This window comes from Struthio camelus, chromosome 2 (assembly GCF_040807025.1).
Source record: "Struthio camelus isolate bStrCam1 chromosome 2, bStrCam1.hap1, whole genome shotgun sequence".
NCBI lineage: Eukaryota > Metazoa > Chordata > Aves > Struthioniformes > Struthionidae > Struthio > Struthio camelus.
The window spans coordinates 22,444,655-22,471,285 of NC_090943.1; the positions used below are offsets into that span (position 1 = coordinate 22,444,655).

The 26,631-nt window shown below is 38.0% G+C and overlaps 1 protein-coding gene across 3 annotated transcripts in view; it reads right to left on the reverse strand.

The window, feature by feature from the left end:
- PLXDC2 (plexin domain containing 2) overlaps positions 1 to 26,631 on the reverse strand; it is a 276,014-nt gene that overhangs the window by 13,501 nt on the left and 235,882 nt on the right. For all 3 annotated transcript variants that reach the window (XM_068934616.1, XM_068934615.1, XM_068934617.1), the window contains 4 exons: positions 20,319 to 20,379; positions 17,450 to 17,603; positions 15,636 to 15,674; positions 1,036 to 1,196 (listed from right to left, as the gene is read on the reverse strand). In XM_068934616.1, coding sequence (XP_068790717.1) covers positions 1,036 to 1,196; positions 15,636 to 15,674; positions 17,450 to 17,603; positions 20,319 to 20,379 — 415 coding nt within the window. The remainder of the gene's footprint in view (positions 1 to 1,035; positions 1,197 to 15,635; positions 15,675 to 17,449; positions 17,604 to 20,318; positions 20,380 to 26,631) is intronic.

Here is a 26,631-nt window from a genome sequence, read left to right on the forward strand (position 1 = left end):
TATCTTGCTCTTCCAGACTTTTACCTAAGCAATCTCTAGGTACTGCCCTACCGAATGTTCCAAATCTTCTAGGTTCCAAATCTTTCGCACAACCCATTAAAAAGTGTCCATATTTTTAAAAGTAAGGGAGTACTGCAAATGCGATTATGAGCAATCAGAGTGTTTAGGCAGTCTATATTTATCATAAGATGGAGGAATTGCTGAGTTGAAAAAACACAGGTGAGAGCAGATATTTGCAATTTTTTGTAGCACCAAACACCTACAAAAATTTTCCTTTCTCATACAGTGGTGTTGAACTGAATAAATGTCAGCAGCTACAATATAGATGCCTGCAGCTAAGCTAGTTTTCTGCAGCTAAGGGAGAAAAATGGCAATTTATCTAATGTTAAAGGACACGTCTCAAACAGGTCAGATGAATCATGGTCTAAAAGAGTCTGTTTCTCTCTACCACTAACAAAAGGAGCAAAGTGAGCTGATGTTACATGTGGATGTTAAAATTAGGTGAAAAGAATCCTTCCCACACTCTGAGGCCATGTGTTAAAAGATTTCAACAAATGAATGTATGGAGCAGCTAACAGAAGCTTCCAGCTTCAAACATTCAGTCAGCTCTTCTGGAGAATTCATGAATGCAAACATTATTTTATTTTTACACAGGAAAATAAGAGAAGATTGTACAGCCCCCAAAATAAAATGCTAATGCACATGAACGCTAATGGGAAAATGTTATGATAAGCAAGGAAAAGGAAAGATAGGAAAGAAAGGTGGAGTGGTACCTGTGATATATCTTTTGTGTATTTCCTGTGTAAAAACAAGAAAAATAAATTGTTGAATTCATAGCAGCTAAAGAAGAAGCAGAGTGACAAACATGCTAAGAGAAAACAGCAGCATGTGGTTAGGCAACCACATTTCTTCAAACCTTACATTATAATTCCAAGAATTCTTTCTAGATTTAGTTAAGAAAGTCCAGCTCTGGAGACTTCAATGACACCAGCTAAATGACAGGACTACTGACAGAACACGTTCCTTTTGTCTTACCTCTATAAAGAAGAGGCTAGCTGCTGACGTTGGATGATGGTACATGTAGACAGTCACAAGGATTGCTGCAGCCACAATGAGGATCAGTATTAGGATTCCAACAATTAAGCCGGCGTGAAGCGTTCCACCTTTCTTCTCAGCGGCACTGTCATCTGTGGAAGCTACAAGAATCGCATACTTACTAGCAGAGTAACTTCTGACTTACTCATTCCATTTCACAGCTGGTAAATGAACATTTCCTTTTCCTGTATTGTAGTTTCCTGATTTTCCAGAGCCCAGGTTGGAAAAAGATATTAGATGTCTCTTTCACATACAGCTGAATGCTCATATAAACTTAATGAACAGACATTTCTAAATGTTTTACTATTTCTAGCTCAATAAACAAAACTAATACCATTCCTCTTGAAACTAATTCAGGCATTCTAAAGTTCATAATTACCTTCATAATGAATTTGGCTTTGATTTTCCCATAAAACTATCACAGCTGCCCTACAGACAACAAGTATTGAATTGAACACACTTTGGATATGGTGGTTTTTTTTTTTTTTTTTTTTTGCAAGCTTCAAGTTGAGAGATATCAGAAACCCTTTTGAGGTTTAGCTAATAAACATATTCGTTAGCTTGGAGGGCAGGTTCGAATCACCCTATGCAACTGAATCAGATCACCAAAAGTGTAACAGATGGATGTTAAATGACCCTGCAATGTTTTAATTTAGGTCCAAATGGAACACATATCATACCAAAGTATGATGGAAGACCATCCGTCTTGAAACCGAGAGGTCGCTTAGGTTATCCTTCCGTTCGGAGAAAACAAGTCTGTCTCTGTCACACAGTAGCCTGTGAGCAGTGCTTCCAAATAAGCGAGTGGAAGGCTTTTAACACCCTTTGTCAGAAGGTCTCTCAATAAATTAGTCAACATGTGTAGAACTGCTTGTGCCTGGGTGTGATTTCTATTTTAGACATCCTGGAGTATCATAGCAAGCGCAAACATGGTAATAAACAATGATTGCTCAGCATCCTCTATGGCATAAAAGGAAAAGTGCTGTTCTGCTCATCACTGCATGGAAACAAGGAGGGCAGGCAACAGAGTGATTCAGAAGCCCTGGATTTAATAAGCACTAGCAGAGCACCAGTGAGTTGGCTTCACAAGCTTACATCTTTGTTCTAATATTCCCACTGCTGTTTGCCTTTCTGGTGATCCTTCAGTTCCCCTCCATGCCTTACTCCATACAACACTTGTCTGTAGTCTCATTTGTAGGAACTTTTCCTTTAATTCTACTTTTAAATTTCCTCACAAAATGCTTGTCTGCCAAGCTGCCTATAGTGAAAATTGTTGATTTCTACAGTCATCTGTTTTGTTGTGCCATTTCCCTGAAGGATTTGTTTGGTTCTCTTAGAGCATCATGGTCTGTGAGGTCAGGGACTGCCCCCCTTATCTGCTCTTAGAAAACAGCTATTGAGTTATGGGTACCATTTTAAACAAATCATAAATAATAATAGTAAGAACAACTGTACATGGTCTTTTACTATTCACCAGATGGCGAGCAAAGCATTCCTCACTAACATTAAAAAGGAAAATTGGAAAATAATAGAAGAAGGATCTGGTGATCTAGGTCCTTACATAGTGCTAAATGCCTTGTCTGAAGGGCAATACAAGAAAACAGGAATGGTTAACCTCAGCATAACAGCTCAAACATCCATTCATGTGTGGCAGCACTTTTTATTAATGGACCAAGGAAAACCTGCATGGCTTGTTCTCACAAATAGATTGCATGGGATTATTCAACAATAGGGAGAAAAGGAAAATTAAATGTATCATTTTAACCAAGTGCTATTTTAACTTACAATGAGTAAAATAAATCTATGGGGGAAGCAAAGAGGTTTAAGGTAAATTCACCGTACTTTTGTCCGTATCTCCTAAAATCTTGAGGCAGGACAGCTTATATACTGTGCTGCTCTGCTCTTTCTCATGAAGTGGGACAAAGAGCTGAGATGACAGAAACAGAGTACAAAGGCAGCAACAACAACAATTTCGGAGATTAAAATAGGTCTTAGGAGGCATTAATGAATCCATTACAAAATCGCAAGCATGAACCCCCACCCACATACTGCCTAAGCCTGACGATACCTTTCATGAGTACATGCTCCACAGGAACTTCAATTTTAATGGTGCTGACTGCAGATATCTAGCTTGAGCTTAAACATGAACAGGATTCAAGAATGAGACCTCTCCCTGCCTAACTCCTATGAAGGGATTTACTTAACTTTCTCAGAGCTCAGTTCACTCACATGGATAGCAGCAGGCTTTTTTTTTTTTTTTTTTTTTTAATAAAAAGCATGTAGCACAGGATGCAAGGTTAATGGAGAAGGAGAGAGGAAGAAAGGTGACCTTAGAAAAGTGCCTGTAACATTCAGGTAGCAGAAGCCTTTACTTGATACAGCCATTAATGGTTTATTAAATAGCTATTCACTTTCAACTGAGAATAGATGAATATATACAAGCTCCAGATTTAATTTCTGTTCATGCACTGTAACATATTTAGTATTAGCACAAACACTTCAAAGCACCAAGCAAATGTAAATTAAGCCAATGAAAGGCCATCAGGAAAGACCTGCTTTATTGCAAATGCTCTGGGTTGGGCTATTAATGGGCTCCCACTGAGGAGCAGTTATTTATGTGAGTCATCCTGCTGAGAAGTAGCAACTCTCCAGAAGGAGCAGAGGATTCCTAGTTTACCTATCTGTCTCATAATTGTTTTTTTGACAACTTCATACTCTTTGATTTTTCCCACCAATGACACACTGGTGCACCATCAACTACTTTATTCATTTTCAGGCCAAATTACACTAAATGAGTAATTCATATTGTTACTATGTTACTGGTGAAGGCAAAACAACATATTCTGCATATTAAAAAATGCTGGATTTCAGCAGAAGTCCTAACCATTCTCTAAAGACCATCAAAATAATCCCTTCTGATTTGATATTTTCTCAGCGTTTAGCATTCAGCTTTGCAAATGAGAATACCGTCACTTCCAGATAACACAGGTGACAACAGCCTGCCTAGATTTCTGCTAGTCTAAGGTAGAGTATTGCATGGACACTAGTGTAGTGATCAGAATGTCAAATGCAAAAACTAATGAAATACAAGAAATGCTTTTCTTACATGACAACAAGTGTACGTAACTTGTAATTTCCATAATCGAAATTCAGTTCATTGACCTCAGGGTTCAAATACTCATGAGAAATTGATTTCACTCTCTTTGCACAGAGACAATAAACAGTATTGTCAACTTTGAAAATACTCTGTTGCAAATCAGCTGACAGTTCTTTTAAAAAGACACTAAAGGAAATAGGTTAAAAAAAAAAAAAAAGGACTGAAAAACTTGTTCAGGTACAGAAATCTTGTTAAGCTTATCACAGCACATCTGCTGTTCCAGGCAAGGCTAAGCCCACAGGGAGGATGATATTTGTCTTATGACCAATCCTTTCCCGATCCTTTCTCAGGAGAGCTCTCCCCGAGCTTTCCTTTCCTTGTGTTCAGAAAAGCAGTTATTACCTACAATATGCTCTATCTATCTGCTCTCTATATGCACTATATCTATATCTACACTCTATACTTATATATAAAACTATATAATTATAACTCTACCTAACTCCTTCCCTGATTTCTTCATGTGTAAACCTTTTAAGCAGAAGGAGCCTGTTAACACGTGCAGGATTAGTCTGCTTCTCATTAGGTGCTGAATAACAGTACAGAAACAGCAGATAACTGTTTTTTCCCCAAATACAAAGGGACACAATACAAACATGAAATAACTACTCTCCTGCTGGAATGCTGTCTAAAAAAAGAGTGAAAACGTAATAAATATGTTCTCATTGCATATACGATAAATACACAGAGACTACCTTCCTTGATTTCGTATTATTATGTTATGTCTCTAATTAAAGTTGCGTTAGCTTCTTTGGAAACAGGAAAAACGTCAAAAAAAAGCTCAAAGAATTGTCATGAATAAAGAGTCTTGTCCTGGCCCCTGGGAACTGTAACGTTGACTTTAACAGGAGCAAATACATGTAAAAATATTTTAAAATAGTTCAAAAGGGGACAGTTATGCTGAGTCTTTGTGAACACACTGTAGATAATTTCTGAATATTGTTTATCTCACTACAGCATATATTAACCATTGAGGTTCACAAAATAATGAGATACAATGTTACCTACTATCTAAACTTAAGGTTTACCCAAGGTTTCCATTGTGATAGTTTTGTATCTCATAAAAATTTTGATACTTACACATACACTTTTCACGATGGAAAATGGAAACGTGTGTGTTATCCAGCGATTAACAACATCTCTACCCTTGAGATCAGAATTATGAAAAAGTTTTACTGGAAAATGGAGGGAAAATATTTGAAGTTCTGTTATTTCTTCTCCGTTAGAAACTTTCCTCTATTGAAAGTGACATAGAACCAAGAGCAAATGACACAAAAACAAAGAATTACATTGTGCAACATGGAATTGGTAAATAAAACTTTGCTTTTTTCTTTCAAGAGCCATGTCATCCCTTTTTACTCCTACCTTTTGATCAGATGGGAAAAAGCCTCAATTTAAATTCATTGTTCAGCAAGATATACATCTTAGAGGGATGTGATGCAGATCTTATTAACACTCCTGACTGACACAGCTATACTAGCAAAACCAGGGATATAGGTGACCTAAATAGCAGCAATCAGCCCAAAGATAATACTGTTTTCACATGAAGAAAACTCAGCTTTGCGCTTTTTTCTCGTTCTGAACTGGATGAATGATTTTTTTATGTTAAACCACTGCATTTGTCACAAAGAGATAGATAGAAAATTAAACTAGAAATTGCTTCTTATATAGGAGTGATTTATTATAAAATGAGTGTTTGCTGCTAGGACATGTGGTAGCAATTAGACACACTACGAATGAGCATTCAGAAGTCATGATTTTTTAGCTAGCTGGCCAGACTATCACAAGGGTGAAGGTATCTACACAGCTTTATCAATACAGAAATTCTAATATATTAAGTTGGCAGTGTTCCTGGCATGGACTTAGCTTTGTGGTAATGCTGCTCAGGGTAAAAGTGCATGAAAATCTCTCTTACAGATGAAACATTGCCAGACTGGAAAAATGTGTATGTTCAGGTATAACCACATCTACAATAGAGACTTATGTACTCTTAGTACTTATGAATTTGCATTACATAGATTTAAACATCAGAGAAACAGAATTTGTGATAACATTTTCAGAGTCTCTGTGCGAATATGCCCTTCTTTAATAGCTCATTTGTTAACTTCACAGTTTCCCTGGTAGTCTCCAATGTATGTACATAGTCATTTAGGTAATGACTATATCGGTATTGGCTATGATTTTGAAGCTACAGCATATCCAGCTGCTTTATAAAAATGTATTTACTGATAAAACATGGAGTAGAGTTATGCTGTACTACTAATATTAATCACAAGTAGTATCCTACTGTTCTTACACAAAACCACTACCCCTCAAATACTATCCTAGCCATTATAGACATTCTTATATGTAATAATAATAATTATTATTATATATATTTATATTATAATGTCATGTGTAAGAGGGGCCTTACTAACATGTAGCATGATGGAGCATATTTTCAAAGAGCTTACACACAAATTGCCAGTACCTCACCATGCGCTCTAAAATTAGGTGGAATTCAGTATAAAGAATAGACCAGTCTTATTGGGAAAGTGATATTTTATTCATAGTCACTTTTTGGACTGGAACGTCCAATGTACAGATTGCAGTGTACTGCACCAACCCTCCACATTACTATGTATGCCACCTCTAGCCTGGAAACTCTGTAGCCCTGTTGGCATGACTGTGGGCTTGAGTTAAGGTGCTCCTAATAAGAGGGAGGGCATGATCAGGAGAGCCTGAGTACACAGTTACAGCAGACGGTGAGCTCAGTACAGCCACTGGATTTTTTTGGGGGGCCCCATTTACATCTGGAATGCGAGTCTTCCAGAAGACTACTTGTTTTATGGGACAGGTATACTGCTCTCCAAACCTAAGCTTTTTTCCTGTATGTAATGCAGATTCCTGAACAGATGATTAATGATTCACATACAGCAACTGTGGGAGGGGAGAAAGGAGTTTACATATTGAAGGATTCTCCAGAGAATCAGAAGAATCTCCACAGAAATGTGCTTTCTACCTCTTTTAGGAACCGAATGCTCTGGACTTCTCAGCTTCTTCATGGTAATGGGGTGTGATTTTCTTGCTCTTGTGGGTTAATTTCTTTAACACTTTTTAACATTTTGAGGTTAAGCCACTGCTACACTTGGTTTCATAATGAGTTATAAAGTTATGGCCCAGAAAATGCTTTAAAAATAGGTTTCCCATTGCATGTAAGCAGTGAAAGTTGGTCTTTGAGTGAGAATATTATGAACTGTAACCCACACATTCTGAATTCAGTTTCTGGATCTGCCATGAATTTTCTGTAGAGCCCTGGGCAACAGAGTAAATCCCTCCAAGACCATCAAGTGCCTAGTGAACTACACGGATGTGAATGTAATAAAACCAAATCCCTCTTCACACAGGATGCCAGCGCTCTTAATGCATTAGCTAAGGACTTGCATTCTTCTGCCCTAAAATATCACCTAACACCGCAAAAGTTGTCATCAGTATTAATTTTAGTTTGAGTGGCTTGAGGCCACTTAAACAGTTACACTATGGAGTAGCATTAAGCACTGGTCATCGCAAAGCTCAACATTCTAGCGTGCCATTTGGCCTGGCCACATAGCTGATGCTGCTGCTAACTCCAAGAGCGGAAAAGGTCACCAGATTACAAGCATTTAAATTCAGTCAACGCACTAACTCCTCTTAACCCTACTGAAAGCAAACACACAACTGTTAGGCCAAGCAGGCTGTTCCTTTCTAAAGATGTATTTAGCGCTTCCAGAGTTATGTATTGGGATTTCATTTTCCATGTGGAGACAGAACAAGCCCAGGTACTTCAGCTTTGATGCAGAGGGTATAACTGTAGTAGCCTTCTTTCATTTAACCTCAGTTTTTCCTGTCCTTCTCAGCCACCAATGCACAGTGATAGCAAAGATGAATAGAAGAGATTGCAGGAGACCGTGGCTGCAACCACTGGGTTAACTCATGCGGAACAGGTGGTTAAAAAGACAGGAGATCACAGGAGCTTTGTGTGCCCTAGCTGTTGCATCACCACAGCACTGTGACAGCAACGGTAACACACGGTAAGATAAAACAAAGTAATGCAGCTTTGTCTTAAATCTTTATCAAGCATATTACATTTTGATCTCCATCAGATCTCCATTTAGATTTACCTGTGCTCTCCAGGATAACTCTTTGAGCTGGTACAAAGTCCACGAATTGTATTGGTTTAATAATTACTTAAATGTATGCCTTCACAGTCAAATCATGACAACTCAAAGAGTGGGTACTTTTGTACCATTTTATATTTGGCTTAGAGAAGCAAAGACAAACTAAAGCAGTATAAGTCAGACTGTGTAAGACAAATTGTCTACACATAGTTGTTCTGGTTTAGCTAAACTGTTTTAATATCATGTTTCTTTAAACTAATGTAGTGTATAAGGCCTAAAATGGTGTAAAAATGCCCTTTGGGGTTGCAGGCAGAAACTGACATTTGCTCTCTTGTGGGTAAATTCCAGTGGTACTTGTTTGGGAAGTCTCAGTCATTATTTCATTGACTTTCTGCAGATTGTATAGCTTATTTTTACATATTCTGTGATGACAGCTGTAATAAGATGATGACAGCAAAACTGGGTTGCAATGCACATGCAAGAAGTTCTGGAAAAGTCAGAAGTATCCTGCTCCAAGGAACACTTGAGTACAGTCCAAAGCACCATGAAACAGACTGAAATGAACACAATTTATCAATGCTACTAGATTAAATGTCCTGAAAATAAAGATTATTAATCTGTGCAGTTATTTTTTTCCTGGGCTGGGTGAGTTCAGCACTTTTTTCTCTGGTTAAGAATTTAAACTAGTACTTCCTGACAGAAGTAAGATTTTAAAATGTGCAGCTCACACTCTCTGAAACACATAGCACTGCATGTCAAAGAGCTGTATAATTAAGAAAGACTGAACTATAGAAATCTCTCCTCCACTAAATAACACCTGAAAATACACAATCCACCCCCCTAAAATGTTACAGTAACAATGCAAGTTAATTATCACCCTACTACAAAGTCTTGAGCTGGACCATAGTTCAAAAAGTAATTATGTTCAGTAAGAATAATAATTCATGGCCTTGATAGATCATTGTACCATGCAAAATTACTTATGAATTATCTGTTGATAGGAAGGTAATTAACTCCTGTCTCCACTGAACTGGGTATTTAGAATTCATAAGTTCTGGAACCACAACACAACGGCAGGAATGTGCTGTAGACACCTGTATTTTTTTCAGAAAAAAAAAATACGGGCATGAATAGTTGGACTGATCTAACAGAAAAGCTCCCGGCTAGAAGGACTGAGTTCTCTCTGCCCTAAACATCCCAACCATGAATCTTACCTGGACTGTAAAAGTTAGATATCTTGTCTAACCTAGTTGTCTAGGCCTCCAACATAGTCCAAGTGGAGAGACAGGTATCTCCAGAAGCAATTTGGGATGGGACGTATTTCCATCTGGGGCTTTCTGACTGTATCTGCTGGCTACAAACTCTGTCTAGACAGCCAGCCGTAACTTATTCAGGTGACGTTTAAGCCTCAGGCAGTAATAATAAGGAGCAATGAATCCTACCTGAACAGTCGGGGGAAAACTTTCTCAATATTTCAAAGGCTTTTCAATGAAGGTCTTCTCATTTTGTTCCTTGGTCGTTTAGACTGCTTGGGTAGCTGGGCATTTACCAAGGCTTTAATGATGTTCTCTTTATGCACAATGGGTTGCAGATACCATCAGTTCTCTATGCAGTGACACATGCGAGGGAAACCGTTTATCCCACCTGTGGCCAGTGACTGGTATCTGTAACTGTAATTGCTTTAGAAAATTTATACAGTCCACTGGTCATTGCATATAATATGTAGAATATCTTTCCACCTGTGTCTGAGGTGCAAAGAAGATGGCAGTCTTTATAACAGATGCTCTCTCTTTCCAAAGTTGTAGCGACTGATGCTCTAGGCTTTAGAAGGCTTTGGTTCAAGATGCTGCAAACATGCACCTATCTAGTACCATACTGAAGAGCAACAAGGCTGTACATGCCTACGTAAGTCACAAGATTTCCTGAGAAGGAAGAACTTGAATTATTTCAGAGTACACTGGGCATCTCAATTTCATGTTTTTTACAGCAACATGCTGTAGATTCAACACCTTTTCCTAACAATAGTAGTTTTCTATTCTGAGTGCTACAGCTGAACTTGCAGAAGACAGTGAGCAGCATTTAGTACATTGCTTGGGTTTTAAGTTCAATTTTAATCATGCTTTGGTCATACTGAAGAAAACAAGAGAGAGCTTTAATATATTTCAAGACCTGATTCCAAATCTAACTAGTGCTGAGAACTGACTGCTGAGAAATTGATAAAGTAGGAACATTTTGGAAACATTCAGGGAGAAATACAGCATAAAATGTGGAGATATATCAGTATTTCTTAGCTTGTAATGTACAGTGTAAAATTCAGTATATGAGATGATTCGCTGACTTATTTAATCTGTGCCTTAGTTGGTCCCTTTGGAATTTTCTCCCTTCCAAAATTTAATAAAAGGGGGTTAAAATCCAAGCAACTCTGTACAAGGCTCTTCTCTTTCTGGTTCATTTGATAACGGACGTGGTTAATTGTTCTTCATGAAACCAGCTTTCTTCATATTCTTATTCTATTAGCATATTTCTATCTATCATCAACCTATTTTGCTCATCTTTGTGCTGTGATACTTTTCTCTTTTTCTTCTTCCTTCCATCACTAATGACACAGTTCCAAAGCTGCTCCTTGACAAGACTTTTTTTTATACAAGCACAGCTTATAGTACAGCATAAATAAAATCAACTCTGTGTCAAGTTGTTTCTGAGGAAATGCTTGCTTGCCTAAAATTGCATGAGCTGTGCAGTTTTAGTGGAACATCGCAGGTTTGAAGCAAGTGCGAAATGCACAATTAAACATATAATTATGTTATCTAGAACCTAATCTCAACAGGAATTTTACAATAATAGGAAACACCTCAAATCCTCCTTTTTTATGAGAGGAGATGTGGAAAAGGAGGTCTGAATCTTGGCCTGCCAGGTTTCTGGAAAGGAATGGGATCAGAACACATCAGAACACATTAACACATTCACATCATGAATAGAGTTAAGGTAATGTAACGCAAAGGTTGGAAAAGTAAGGTGTCTACTCTAAGATAGTCATCAGAATACAGATTTTTTTCTGTATATAATAGAGACAGACATCTACAAATAATAACTTGTCCCACTTTGGACACTTATTTTAGGATGGCATGAATGACCTTTTCTTGACTCTCTCTTGCTACTGGCTACGAAAAGAGACCAAAAGAATGGCTAACAGCTTGTACTCAGTGGCTAACATTAGATGAGATGAACCCTCAGGAAGGTTATTTCCTGTGGCTAGGCCAAGATTTGAAGACACAGCAAAACCATATCCTGTGGATCATGGTCCATACAAGGTCCACTTCAAAAATTCTATAAACCATCATGAAGGTTAAGGCTTGCATTGTTTAACTAAATGTGTTTTATTTAAAATTGGGGACAACTCAGCTAATCGACAGTGACTTGTTAAACCGAGTTACCTAGTTTGGACTCTGTGATCATGATAACTTCTGTTAAAACTGTTTATTTTTCTTAAAAGGCTAACTTGTCTATTTGTTGAAATAGGTGTCATCATCTGGATCATTTAGAAATTCAATATATCAAAAAGAACAAGAGGAGACAACCGTTTCCCTGATACTTGCTGAACAATGCATACAACTGTCCTTGGAGCTACAAAGCGGAATAATTGAGAGGGACTTACAGCAATCAAATCATCACAATAAAATGCGTGAAAAGGTCAAGTGAAATTTCTAGATGTCCTGGCCAGTCATCCACATCATCCACCCAGGAGTTCTCAACAAGAAAATACTGCACTACTGTATTGCCACAGACAATTGCTCACAACTTTTATGAAAAATTGGGCTTCTAAACTGGTTAGTTAGCGGTTTTGTGTCAGGAAAAAAAAAAGAAATAACAACAGCAACTACAATAACCAAAATATACATTTGTAGTGCGGGATTCATTTTAAATTTTACGAAACATTTAAACTAGCTTTTCCTACATGGTATTTTAAAGAGAATTAAGAGTCAAGAACAAGCGTGATGGAAGGCCAGCTATATGTTAAAATTTATTAGTCATATATCTATGCAAGCGTCTATGAAGAAAGAAGGAACGCAGAGCAAACAGATACAAGCAAATTTGAAATTTATGTTGAAATATGTCACAAAAGGTTGTGGATGGATTACAGCAGTAACTTGCAAGTGATTTTCTCATATAATTAAAAGGTAAAACAAGTTTTACCTGAACCTGCAAGTTAATTTACATTTAGTTACTGCTTTATAACATTTGGCTTTGAAAGCTCCAGCCAGAGGCGAGATGCAGAATTTATATAGAATCCTTTTGTCGGACCTAAGCAGATATTGACTGCTATCATCCAAGGACACATCAAGCTATATGCCATCATTGATCCAATACAGCTTTAGTTGCCATTATAAAAGGTTCCCTTTCATTAGAGTTTTAACGGATCCAGTGCGAGAAAGTAAGGACCCCGTATTCATGACCTGAAATAATCTACTCTTTACGAAAGGCTGACAAATCACAGAGAATCAAAGAACACGCCTGCGGCTGCGGAGGTTTTATCTGAGCCTAGTCTAAGGGTCACTGGAAAATTCAATGCATAATCAAAGATTCATCAAAAAGAATTTCCCAGATTAAAAGCTACATTTATTGTGTGAATGAGAAATCCTGGTCTGTAGCTTTTCTTCTGTATTGTTTGAAGCCTGTTTCTTCTTCTTCTTTTTTTTTTTTTATTTCAAGAATAAAAGAAACAGCTCAAGTAAAGTGAATAATCACACCAGTTGTTGGTTTCTCCTTCTAAAACAGAGCAGCTTTCTGCATGGAAAAGGACTTTTTATATTAAGGTAAGTGATGCTTCAAACCCTACCACCTCTCTCTACCAAACAGGCCCCAACCATTCCTCCTTTACTCAAGTATTCAATATTTTGTTTGCTTTCACAGGAATTTTCTTTCCAGATCTTAGGCAAAAAATAGACAAGTGGAAATACAATTACATTGAGTATCTCCAAAACCGGGAGAAACCCGAAATTTATTTTCTAAAATCCATCTTTTGAATTATTTTTGACATAACAGCATACTATTCTGTGCTGTCCATGAGATGCTCAAGGCACAGAGAGCTGCTTAGTCCCATGCTAGTCATCTGTCACAGGGCGATGACTAGCAAGGCAGCATGTGGGTATAGCTCAGCTGTGAACGTGCTTTTTGTACAGAACAGGGGAAATGTGAGAGTGAAATGCTGACTGATTTACCATATTATTGATCTTTAAGAGCACTGAAACACATTTCACAACAAAACAAAAAGTAATTCAATTTCAAGAAGGGTCAGAGAAAGCAAGATTCAGAGAACTTCCTATACACAAGATGGCTAAAAGCACAGCCCTCATTTTACAGATGACCTTATTCCAAAAGATCATTTATGTGTCAAAACCGTGTCAAACAACAACACTGGCAACAAATGGACAATTCCACACAAGGAAACGTACAACGTATGTTCAGTTATGCTGTTGCTAGTGACAGTGAAATGACAAGAGGAGAGGCAGTAAAGGGATGGCAAATGCTTCCTGTGGAGAGAGTAAATCTTTAATTTGAGGGAAGGGGAAAATAATGTCTCACAGGGATTAACTCAACTGAAAAGCAAAGGGCAAGAAAACAAATCAAAATGGTAAGTGGCATCTAGACATGACATTTTTTGAAGACTTGGACAGCCATCTGCCTGGGCCTTGAGGGCACCAATAGCCCCAGTACTCAGCCAGTCTCACCTGGGACCCCTGCCCATGGGTCTGGAGACTGCATTTAAGCCCAGGCCCAAGCCTCAGCTATGTTGTAAGTGAACTTCTGTTCAGCACTGTCTTTAATCTTGTCTCCCGGATGGACCTCATACCTATGTTGTAGGTAGCTTGTCTCTAGTCCTGTCTCTGGCCCTGTCTCCTGGATGGACCTTGTACCTCTGTTGTAGACTTATCTCTGGCCCTGGCTCCTTTTGCTCCTGACTGGACTCCCTGGATGGACCCTGGACCCAGTTAGTCACTTTGCCTTGTCTGGGACTGCTGATGGGTGCCATTACCAGCACCCAGCTCTGTGCACAGTCCTGTTGGTGAGGGCGCTGCCTGCACTGGGGTCATCTTCGGCTCCCAGCTTGTTCCCCCTCGTGGAGCAGCCCTGTTCTTGCTCTTCTCTGACACTGTCCTCTTGCCAGGGCCCTGAGTACACCAGCAGGCTCTATTTGCCTTTGTCAGCCTGTAGCTATCTTTGTCTGTGGTCCTGCTGGGGGTTTTGCTGCCTGTGTTCAGGGTCTGCTCTGACATGGTACAGCTGCACAACCTACGTAGCTGTGAAAGCAGCTAAGGGCCTCCACCACCATGTTCTCTGCATAGCGATTTGAGAGCTGCATTTGAGCTCAGGTCTTTGGTTCTTGCCTGAGCTGTGTTGTAGGCATGCTGAGTCTGGTCTTGCACCTTGTTGATCCTGGCCTTGCCTTGCTGAATCGGCTTCCTGCCTTGACCTAGGTCCGTCTCTCTGCCTCATCTCTTTGGGCTTGGCCAGTAATCACTGGCTGACCCTGGTTAGTCACCACAGCCGCTCTGCTCACCCTGCTTGGGGCGGCAGGACGGCATCCTGTCTGTGAGGGCACTGCCCCGTGCCTGCCTGGCTGCCGCCCTTGGCTCCCAGCTCCCCCTGGTTTTCTGAGCAGTCCACCCTTGCTGCTCCCTCATATCAGGCTGTCGGAGATGCAGTAAGCACCAATAATATTTCCTATATGCCAATACTGCAGAAATCAGTTCAAGTCTTTCTGTTCTCCTCAGTGAGCTCTATGTTGGCAGTGAATACAAGTCCATCCTCTATCTAATGGCCTAACCCTATTCTAACTAAGAGCAAAATGCACATCACCTTCAAAGGGAGAAGGAAAACACCACAGGTCTCAGTCCTTGAACCCACAAAGAACATGACAAGAGTAGTTCCTTGCAGTGTCATTTAAAAGAGGCCCTTACCATTAAGACAAGATGATGTTATTAACTTGCACAGGCGAATGTGCATGAAGAAGTACAGGATCTCTGCTAGTATAGAGGTACAGACATAAAACAGAAAAGTTTATTAATAAAGAGTCACTATTCACTATTATGAGTGCCCTGGTGCTCTTCTACAGAGATGTGGAAGGCTGAAGTCCCCTGGGAGTCTGGTAAAAGATATTTCTGCAGTCAGATTTTGATTAGTGAAGTCAAGCGGGATGTAATTCTACAAACTACTAATATCATTAACACAGACAAAAGTTCATTTCTTACCTCCATTATCTTTTAGGTGCAGCGCTATCTTGGTATCATCTATAAAGGAAATTCAAAGTTAGTGAAGCAGGAAAATGCCGTTTTCTAGGCCATGAGTCTTTTTAGGAATGACTTTCCAATATCCAAAAAATTCCACAACTAGAAAATGACTTAGCATTCAACTCAATGAGAATTAGGTTGTGATGTTCTTATTTATACTGAACAAGGCTTTACTTCTTTGATACTAATAAAATAATTTTGAGAATGACAGAGGATTCAATATACTGGTAAATAAAGATACTATAGTCTGTTTTATAGCACTTACAAATGATTCTTTTTTTAATATATTCATATGTTGCTTGAGAATTCTACTGTATTGTAGACTGTGCCAGCATATGACAAACCCCTCAATTATTTAGTTTCTCTTCTAAGAATTATGAAGAAGTCTACCAGTTTTAAATTCTACTTATCTTCATATTTCTCCTATTGCTTGTGAGCTTTGATGAACTAAATGCTGGAGCAGTATTAGCAGAGGTACGTATTGGAACAATACTGCAAATGCAGTTCAAATCCTGTGCTGACAGCTTCTAAACTTTTCTTGCTGCAACCCCCACCCAGTTCTTCTTATCAGTAGATTCCCACCCTGTAATGCCTTTAGCTCAAAACTTCCTATCCCAAGCCACTTAAAAATTCTGGTGATACTGCAAACACTCAATAGCTTCCCATATATTAAAATTCTATTCCAAAAGAAATCTCCATCCTCCATCCTATGTCAAAGATGCCATTTTATTAATTTGAGTTAGCTTTTCTACCCAGCAGATTTTTCCCCAGAAGCAGGAAAGCAGGTTTTCTCATTCACAGAATGGCAAGATTTAAGTAGTCAGCAGAACAAGGATGAGAACTGACACACCATCACTTATCCAGTTAATTTGGTTCAGAAGCCTAAAGAAACTACTTCAGAACAGCGAGCATTACATGAGAAGACTAGTGTCAACTGACTGAAAAAAACTAAACAGGCAAATTTCAAAAGAGGTCTTTAATTTAAGTTATCTCCAATTTTCACCTTGCCAAATACAAGAACCAAAGGGATCCAAAAAACATCTGTGACGTCATAAGTTTGTGATGGGAGTTTCTTCACCAACTTTAATTGGACCCTTTATTTATTACTTCAACGTGTTTCAGACTACGGGATGGTAGTTAAAGGAAAATGAGCAATGCTTACCATTTAACCACAAGTTCTCTAGCAGGCTGCCTGGCCTGCCTGTCCTACACCTAGCACTGTCCTCTCCTCCAGCACTCCTTGCCTTCGTGCCTTACGGTTGTGAGAGCGCCTTCTGCACCTTCACGCAGAAGCCCGTGGTGCTGGGTTTGGTACTGGTGGGTCTATGTAGTGGTTTGCAAAGTGTTCACATTTGAGGGACGTTTTCCCTATGTGCCTATAGCACTTAGCACAATATAGCCTACTTGAGAGGGCCTTCTGGAATCAGAAATAACTCCATTAGAAGGCGGCAGGGCAAGCAGCCTCTTCAGACCAGACCAAGCTCAGATGCCTAAACCACCACAGGATGGGTAGGTAGTGTAGAACAGGACACCTGTTTAGAGATAGAATTGTGCCACTGCTCAAACAAGGAAAAATAAGGTCTAATTCTTCTTGTTCTTCAAGCTGCAGTTTAAAAGCAGCCTCACATATTATTGCCAGTGGCATTCCCTGCTCCTTCCACTGTCCTGAAACAAAAAGGTCAACACGAACACATAGTTAAAGAATATAAATTTTTTTTAGACTTGTTAAAGAATGCATTTTGACACTATCGACTAAAGCAGTCTATGTAATTCACCTTCTGTGGGCAGACTAGTTGGCAGGTGGGAAGTACTGTATCCTCTGGTGGTAGTCAAAACTCTGAACTTTGTGGTGGTTGGCTGACTTGTGGTGGTGGAGTAAGCAGGTGTTTCCATTTCGTCTATATTCTTTTCACAAATCTTATCTTTTGACTGTTAGGAAACATCAAAAACAAAGAAGAGAAAATTATTTTTCAGCGTAGACTGTCACTGAATAAAGAATTTAAGCATGAACAAGCTGTCAAGATAAAAGGAATGAAAATGGAAACCCTAAATGAAGGATTTCAAGAGCTTTTTCTTTTCTTTCTCTTTTCAAGTGCTCTACACAGCTTTCAGCAACATATATTTTTCATTTAACTGCAAAACTTAAAACGCTTAATTGTTAATGAATAATTCAACTTCAAAGTCCCTGAATCACAAACTTATTATTTCCCCCAATCAGATTTTAACATCTAAGATTATCAACCATATTATCACTACTCTATTGTAATGCACAGTGCCTCACTGGTCTGGTTGTCACAAAACACGTTAAAGTAAGATGCACGGAACTGAATCATGGCTACTCATATGGAATACTGTGTAATTAACTGTAGCATTTAATTAGGCTTTACATACATTTATCAAGAAGAATATGCAAACATGTGTGAAAAGTAGGCATGTCTTCAGTCTATATAAAGTTCAAATAGCCACAGTTTACAGTAATATATTCACTGTATACACCTATTATTTCTAATATTAAACTTACATAAATACATATAATACAAAGCATAAATAATAGACTTCACCCAATAACTGAAGTTTTATTTTCATGGGCAAATATTTAGATCTGTATCTCCAATCTTTTAACTTTTTTGCAAGTTCTGGACACTTTTAAATTTTCTGCAGGGGTAATGAATGTTTTCCTTTATGGATCATACAGTTTTGCAAGAAAATACATGCAATTAATTAATCATAGTTTTGCAAGAAAATACATCCAATTAATTAGCAACAAATATGGGAACTGCCCATAACCTCTGCGCTCCCAATCCACTTTAATGAGAAGTAGAATCCCACAAAATCTGCTTTTTTGAGATTTGCCTGTCAAAGCCCAGTGCGTGTTATCTTGCTTTTAATGTGTGGTTAATTTTATGGTCCTTTGTTTTATTGGAAACAATGTATTACTTTAAAATGTATCATAGCTGCAGTCTAATTATTCTGTAGATTTGTTCATGCTTTAGCTTGAAAGACATTGTTAATTTCACTGAGACAATTTAATCAAAATTTATCTCAAAATCTATATTGTAAAGAAGGAAACTTTAGTATGAGAATGATCATCACTCATCTTTTGAATGAATGCATCTAACATGAACCTCTAAATACTAATTATGAATAGTTGAGCTCCAGCAGTAAGCTCAGGAAGATGCTAACAAAGCTGTTGTGTCTGCTCCAGAGAGCCTCAATGCTAGGTTGTGAACAGCAATCAAGAAGTCTGGAACAGTGTGAATCAAGCTATGAGTTTCTCAGATACACTTAACTTACCGATAATTTCCTCTGAGGGCATGTATTAAGCCTTAGAGCACTGGCCACATCGAAACAAGAAGGAAAAAGCAGAATGGGATGCTACCATCCTGCAGAGAACAGTTTTGGGGTAATTTCATCTATAGGCACAACTGAGTCCTAGTTAATTATAATCCAGATTAGAGCAATACAAAGGTTGAGCCCTATGCAAATACTCCTAGTAACTTTTCTGTTCTAGAAAAAGATGTCCTCCACGCACAGTAATTTTTTAAAGAAATTCCATTGCCAAAACAGCAGTTTGCAAGTTACAAAGCTGAAGCTTCAACCCTGTGTAATAAGGCAGTATGTAGAACGCACTTATTTTGCAGTTAGAGTCATATGAAAAAAAATTCTTCCATCAGATTGGATTTATGTCATTATTCCTCTCTGTTCTTCCTGAGAATAAAAATCATATGTGCTCTTCTAACTAAACACTTGTGGCTACATGTCCTTAGGTTCACTTGACACTACATTTCAGAAGGGCTATGCTGCTGAAACTCATGGCAAAATTTGGCCTTTTCAGCCAAAATGGAAAAGACACCACTTTTTTATGGCCATCAGGAGATTAAAAGTCTCATAAATTAATTTGTTCTTATTACCACCATCCCCAAAAGAAAAAAAAAAAAAAACCTTTTAAAAGGAGGACACTGGGAAAGAACCAACAATAAGATTTTTATAACTGTGACTTGAAAATTAACTACTCCGGTCCAGGAATACCATGAGCGTCTCTTTTACAGGAAGCCTGTAATCCCTGTTTGACAGTCCACCACTAGCACACTTGGAATCTTCCTCTTTCTCTTGCTGCCTCCCCATAAAAAGAAACCTGAATGCCTTGTACTGCAAAAAAAATCTCTACTAAATCATCTGTAAAATTTCTTCTGTACTAAATGATTTGGCCAGACTTCATAACTATAATGCAAGACATGCAATGCCTGTTTTTCTCTTGAGACTACTCTGGCAGTGAGCTTTCTGAGGTGAAGAACATCACAGCTCCTTCCCTTTTGGCAAGAGTCATAGATCTAAGAGAAAAACATTACAAGGGCATTGTTTTGGGGCAGGCTTTCTGGTACTTTTATGTTTTATTTAAAGTATTTTCTCAGAGATAAGATTTTTACTTTGTGTCCATTTTATTCCTTCAAATGAAAAAGGAATTTTCTCAGACTATTTTTCAATATAGCTTACTAATACCATTGACACTGAATGATATAGATAAATATAGCATGTCTCTTTCCTTGAAACCATGCTTCATGATCAGAAGAATTTGATCAAAAGCATCAAAAATATATAAATGGCCTCTGGTAAATGGTTTGATGATATAAACTACTCACATACCTCTTCAGGGCAGCCACTGTCTACCCAGTCTTGCCGGTGACGGTCAAATCCACTGGAGCATCTTTAAACAAGGAAATAGGTAGAAGTTGTCCAGATGGACATAGGAGAAAAATATGAACAAGAAGGATAGGAGAGAGAGAAAGAGATAAAAAATAAATGCCATGATTTATTTTAAAATCTGTATAATTTATGTGGTTTTATTTTCATTCAAGAAGCTCTTGCTTGCAGTATGAGTCAATCATTTAATTCATTTCACGGAAAGACATTTCAATGGATGAGTTTCCTCGTTGTCTTTTAATAAGGCTAGGCAAGTAAATAAGGCCACCACTATAGTTAACTGTATTTGAGTGGTAATTTTTGGTTCTCAGTAAATTGAAAGATGCTAAGACATGTCAAGCGCTTTACCACTTCAACCAAGTTAGGGAAACAGTCCGCTTTGGAAGAATGGAAGAGTGAAATAATTTTTATAGTCATAAAGAGGATGTAAGCAAATGTAGTACCTCATGAGGGATCACAAACTCTTTTGTAAAATTATTCCGAGCAAAATCTAAATCTTTGATGAAAGATTTTGAGAAAATGTTGATTCTTTTATTAACTATTTTTGTGCTGACCACCATTCCACAATCTGCAGTGTTACTAAAAAATCCCCCGACCTTAACAGATGCAATTTATCATTCACTTTACAGAAGCTGACCTTTCTGAAAACCTATCGCAGAGAAGAAAAGAAATCCCCAAAACAGAAATGTATCCCACCAAATTACAAAGCCCTCCTTCCCAGAGCACAGGAACCAAGGCAGCAACGAGCAGTTCGTTCCTCGCCCTCACTGAACGTCGAATGATTGAGCACTGTGCTGGGAGATTAGTGCTGCTTTCCCAGACTTTGGGATCTTCTGTCTCAACAAATGTTTGAGAGAATAAGAGGAACCTTGTAAGCAGAAAGAAAAGATGACATTCCAGTTACCAATAGACATAGTTTTTGGAAGTCTCACTTCCCATCATTCTCTGAAGTTTGAAGAGCTTCATTAGTAACTCCTGTGCCCATCTTGAAGGAGAACTGGTCTAATTTTCAGACCTACTGAAAACTCATGGACCCATTACATTTCAGTGATGCTGCTCTGACTGACATCTAATGGGTTTGTGGGTATTTAGTACATCTGAAAATCAAGCCCAATGTTTAAAAATGGTATCAAGCCACTCAATATGTTCTTATAGAACAAAGACAATTCCTGCCACTACAGATCCATGCTAGCTTAGGCCCAGTAGTATTTAGACCTATCAGGGACTAACAACCTTTCATCTTAGACTTTATATTATATGTAAATGGTGTCAAATGTAAGGCTCCAAATATTAAATGATCAAAAACTGATCCCAGATGCACATTTTTACAGTTCTGAAGTCTCCTCTGACAAACTACTGAAATATGGTGGCAAGTAACATTGCAGGGGTTGATTTTTCCCCAAGAATTAACAAAACATGAAAAGATCCCTGCCTTATGCAGGACTTGCCTTGGGGACAGATATTGCAAACATGGGAAACACTCTTCAGATGACTCTGCCTTAAAGAAAAGCGCATAAAACTGGACACTGTTTATTTAACATTTTCTGTTGATGCAATGGTGAGTCCAAAGAATATTATTGGAAAACAGCTAGATACGCTTGGCTCCAAGCAAACCTGTTGGAGGCATACGTCAATGAAAAGTCAGCCATAGAGGATACCATCATTGCTGCATTGTTGAGTTATAATTCTGGAAACTCTCATTACAGTGTACCACCTGCTCCACTGACTGCATTTTTAAGACTTTCATTTAGTAGCATGATGATAATTCCCTGTTGCTGCGAAAACATTGGGGCAGATTTGATTAGCTATGCCATTTATGCCAACATGGCCATTTTATAACAACTACACATTCAAGTGATGAAGCAAATCTGCTCCTGGCAAAGCAATAACAAAGATGTTCTAGGCAAGGAGAACAGGGAAATTTCTGAAAAGTAAGGAATTTCAGGATTTCTGTGGAACTTGGGAGTACTGATTCAGGGATCAAAGGGAGAATTAAGGCATTTACATGTATAACAGAGAACATCTGGCATAACTAATACGGCTAAGTCTGGGTCACAGCAAAAAGATGTCAGTATCCTTTCAGTAAACTGTATGTAGCTAGAAATGAGGCAGAATATCCTAAGATCTACCAGATGCCATTTACCTCTATTTGGCAGAGAATATTTAAATGACAAGAAGTGCCCATTTAGTGCATGAGCCAAATCTCTATGCTTTTTCTCTTCTAAGAGAGCTCACTGAGAATTAATAACAATAATTATTACTATTAAGTCAGATGTCCCTCAACAGAAAATTCACCAAAGTTTGATCTGTAAAAGCTAAAAACATAATGGAAAACGATCAGCAAGGAAAGGGACAAAGTCTGGATGGAAAAAACTTTTCACCAGGTTGAACTAGAATAAAACCATTAGGATCATTAAAATGCACAACACATGTGGTTTATACCAACGATTCCCTAGGCTTTTTTTTTTTTTGCTGAATATCTGTAGCAGCATATAAACAATGGATTTCTGGGAACTGAAGGGCATTCCAGAGATTTCAAATGATTTCATACATACCAGGTAAAGTTATTTATTCAGCTCAGTTATAATATTTATCGACTCCTCTAAATGAAAGGTTGACCTGGAAAATTAAACAGAAAACTGAACAGACTGAACCCTTTCCTGCTTTTAATTACTCAGGAAGGCCTATCACATTAGGAACACGTAACCATGCTTTTTTAATTTACTGGGCTGTTTGAATTTCTAAAAGAATAATTATAATATTTTAAAGCGGAATTTCTTCCCAAGTGAGGAAGATAGCAAGTACAGATAAAAGTACTGGAAGCCTTGGTCTGTCCAGCTGAAGAAACATATTCAGAAAGTGATACTGGGAGAAAGAAAGATATCAAGCACTATCTTTGTGTTCAGTCTGGCTTTGCCTCCCTTTCCTTCAGAACAGGCTCCATTTTGGTTCTTCCATCCTTTGAATATCACTTTCTTGTCACACTGTGTTGCTTGTATTTTCCTACCTTTGTCATTTTCCCTTGCCAAAAACGCAGAACTTTATCATAGCTCAAAGGGTTAATGAAGTTCATATGAAGTACCTCTGTGAATGACTGTGGTATGAATTTGTAAGGTACCTGAATAGTATTTGTGCTTATCCTCTAATGCAATAGACTTATGCACATATTTAAATTCAAGCATAAATGTGTAGCCTGTATTTATCCTATACTTAAACACATTGCTTAATTAAACTGCACTGCTGAATAGTTGGAAGAGGATTTGGCCCGACTGCTTTCATGAGGTCTTCTCTTGATTAGCTAAAATGACTTGTTCAATAAGAGGATTTCAAACAGATAGTATTGCAAACAGACTATCTTAATGTTTATGAAAATTCAAATATAATTACTATGCCATAGACAATACTTGATGCATCATATCTGTGTCTGCAGTACTGAATACCTTCATCATTTGGTTGCACACCACTCAAAATTTACATCATACAGGTGAGGATAAAGAAGATCACCGAGATTAGTGGTAGAAATCCCAGCAGGTAATCCGCAAGCTGATGATGGTTCCATAATTTTGTAAGACAGAAAGCATGATGGAAAAACACAGGTACATGTTCTGTAAAGTACTCCTTCAATATCATGTAAATGGAGAAGTGAAAAGATGTTAAAAAAGCTGTACTTTTACAGTAAAAGAGGCTGAACATGGGTGAAAGTCAATATTTCTTACTCTGATGTGAACAGGCAATAAGAAATAAGGACTCCCACAGAGAATTCTTGTTCTTGGAATAGCCTAAGAATGAAACCAGGCTAGAAGAAGTACATTTTATTTGCAGTTCAACTAGAAAGAAAGGAAAAAGAATCCTCGCTAAAGTGAGACTTGGCAGAGTTCTGATTAAAGAAGAATAGAAGGATATTTTCTAAAAAAACTTAATGTCAGTTACAACAACAAAGGAAACCTGCTGAAAAGCAGATAAAGAATGAAAAAGAAGCTTTGAATAATTACAAGGAAAAGAGAGCGTAAAAGGGGCCCAGAGACAAATTTAGGAGATTAGGGTATCAGAATTTACAACAGAATTGGCAGAAAATAATAGCAACCAACTGTGTGTTCTCTGGGAAGGAACTACACTGAAATTAGTTTTTGATATTAGATTACATTCTTCACTGACTTTCATTTTGTGCATTTATTCCTGCGCAAAACGGGTGTAAACCACTAACAGCAACAGAATTTAGCAGTGAATTCTGACTTATCAGCATGGTATATCTGTTTTGCACACATGCAAATGGTTATCCAGGGTTCAAGGAAAACAGGAATCATGCTCTGAAGCACTACTGGGTGTACTTTACACGCTGGCTGGTGATCTGGAATAGCACAATTAACCTCCCTTTCTCACCTTTACATGATTGTCTGAAATGTTTTCTATCTTTGATTATTCAACATGATCTCTAATTTTTAGAGTTTAAGCTCCAATGATGATCTTACACTTTTTTCCACCATTACATGACACATTTCCTTCTGTTAAAGAAATAAAAGCGAGTGGCTAGCTATATTGTGAAATTGCTTTAAACTGATATCCGCAGAAGCATAGCTGGCTTCATATACCCTTTCCTTTGTCTCTTATTTTTGAAATAAAAATATGAAGGTCACCTTTATAGAAAATATTTCCTTTTTCAATATAGAGAGAGATGAGGAAACGGAGCATAGGAGAGATTAAGTGATTTGGCTGAGATAACAGAATTCTACAGCAGAACTTAGACTTAAGCCCAGATCTTCTGAAAATCAGACTAGTATACAGTAATCCACAGCTCCCGTGCATCTCATAATACTCACAGACAGGACTTGAGAGGACCTAAAAACACATCAAGTCTTGTGTGGCATGCACCAAGGCACAGATTTCACTCATACATTGGCCAAGCTCCTGTTTTTTTTCTTCAAATACTTTCACTGCGATTTTGTTCCTTCATAAAACCCACTGTTAACAGCAGCAACATCAGCAAGTAGTACAGACCTCATGACAGGATGAAGGCAGTCTGCTGCCTAGAGATACTAGGAAATAAAGCTTTTCATATTTCTGTTATCATGCACGAATCCCCAGCTTTACATAGCTATTTCAGTATCAGCGGCCATCAGCACCAGAGCTGCTAGAAGGAGGAATGCTGAGATACTTTGGTATGGCCAAGCTAGGTTACTGCTCCTGTTATATCTCATTCACAAATTATAGAAGAGTAAGAAATCAAAAGAAGTAGGAGCTATGACAGAAGAGCTAGACATAATGTGATAAACTGACTACACAAGCAAATATTTAAGATGTTTATAAGGAATGCCAATGAAAAAGGAGAGCTTTCTGCACAAAGAATGTACACAGTTTTGAAACTGCATATTCAAACTACTGCATGTGTGGAAAGCATGGAAGAATTAGGGTCACAAAAAACACCTACTGTAAACTCTTAGTGAATTATTCAGCTAGATAACTAAAGAAAATAAAGAGCCTGAATCATCCTGTAACTGGCTCTGTTCAGAAGAATTTAAAGTTCAGAAAGGTGTTTCCCAAATTAGTATGCTATTCACATCCCATGTTTTCTCCAAAAAGTGAGTCCGATTCTGAAGTGAACATTCAGCAAGAATAGTCTGTAAAATAGATTACTGAAGAATTACAGAACAGTTGGGGCTCACCAGTTTCCTCATGAATTTTACATATTAATATTCATTGTGATTTCTGGTGAGAAGTAAGTTGTTTCATTAATGCTATATAATAAATATTGGAAGAGTTAATGGAGACGAGTTAAGGTGGGGAACCACAGATGTAATGGTGTAGAAAAAAGTCTCGGTGTATAGAGAGAACAGTGAGATAACTTCATTTATTTCCCTGAAATTGGGAAAAGGGAAATTCTCCCAAGGGAAATGTTACAGAGTCTCCACTCTTTGGGCCATTGGAAAGAGCAACTAAAAATATACGCCATAGGGAATTAGTAGACAATGCTGAGGAATTAAACAGCTTGCTTTAGCAGTTCTTCATCTCAGATTTTCCAAATTTTATGAGGAGACATACAGATTTCAGGCTTGCCAAAATGAAAATTTCTGGTAGTATCATATAGGAGTACGTACAATTTAAAATACTATGCTTAAAAAAAGAGCCTTTTCACTTCTGGCCCTTTCTTAAAATATATCAAGATGACTTAAATGATGCTGAAGTTATTTTGAGGAGCACAACCATAACAGGTTAGTGTTTCTGGAAAGAAGTTAAAACTATTGTGATATTTCTGGCTGCT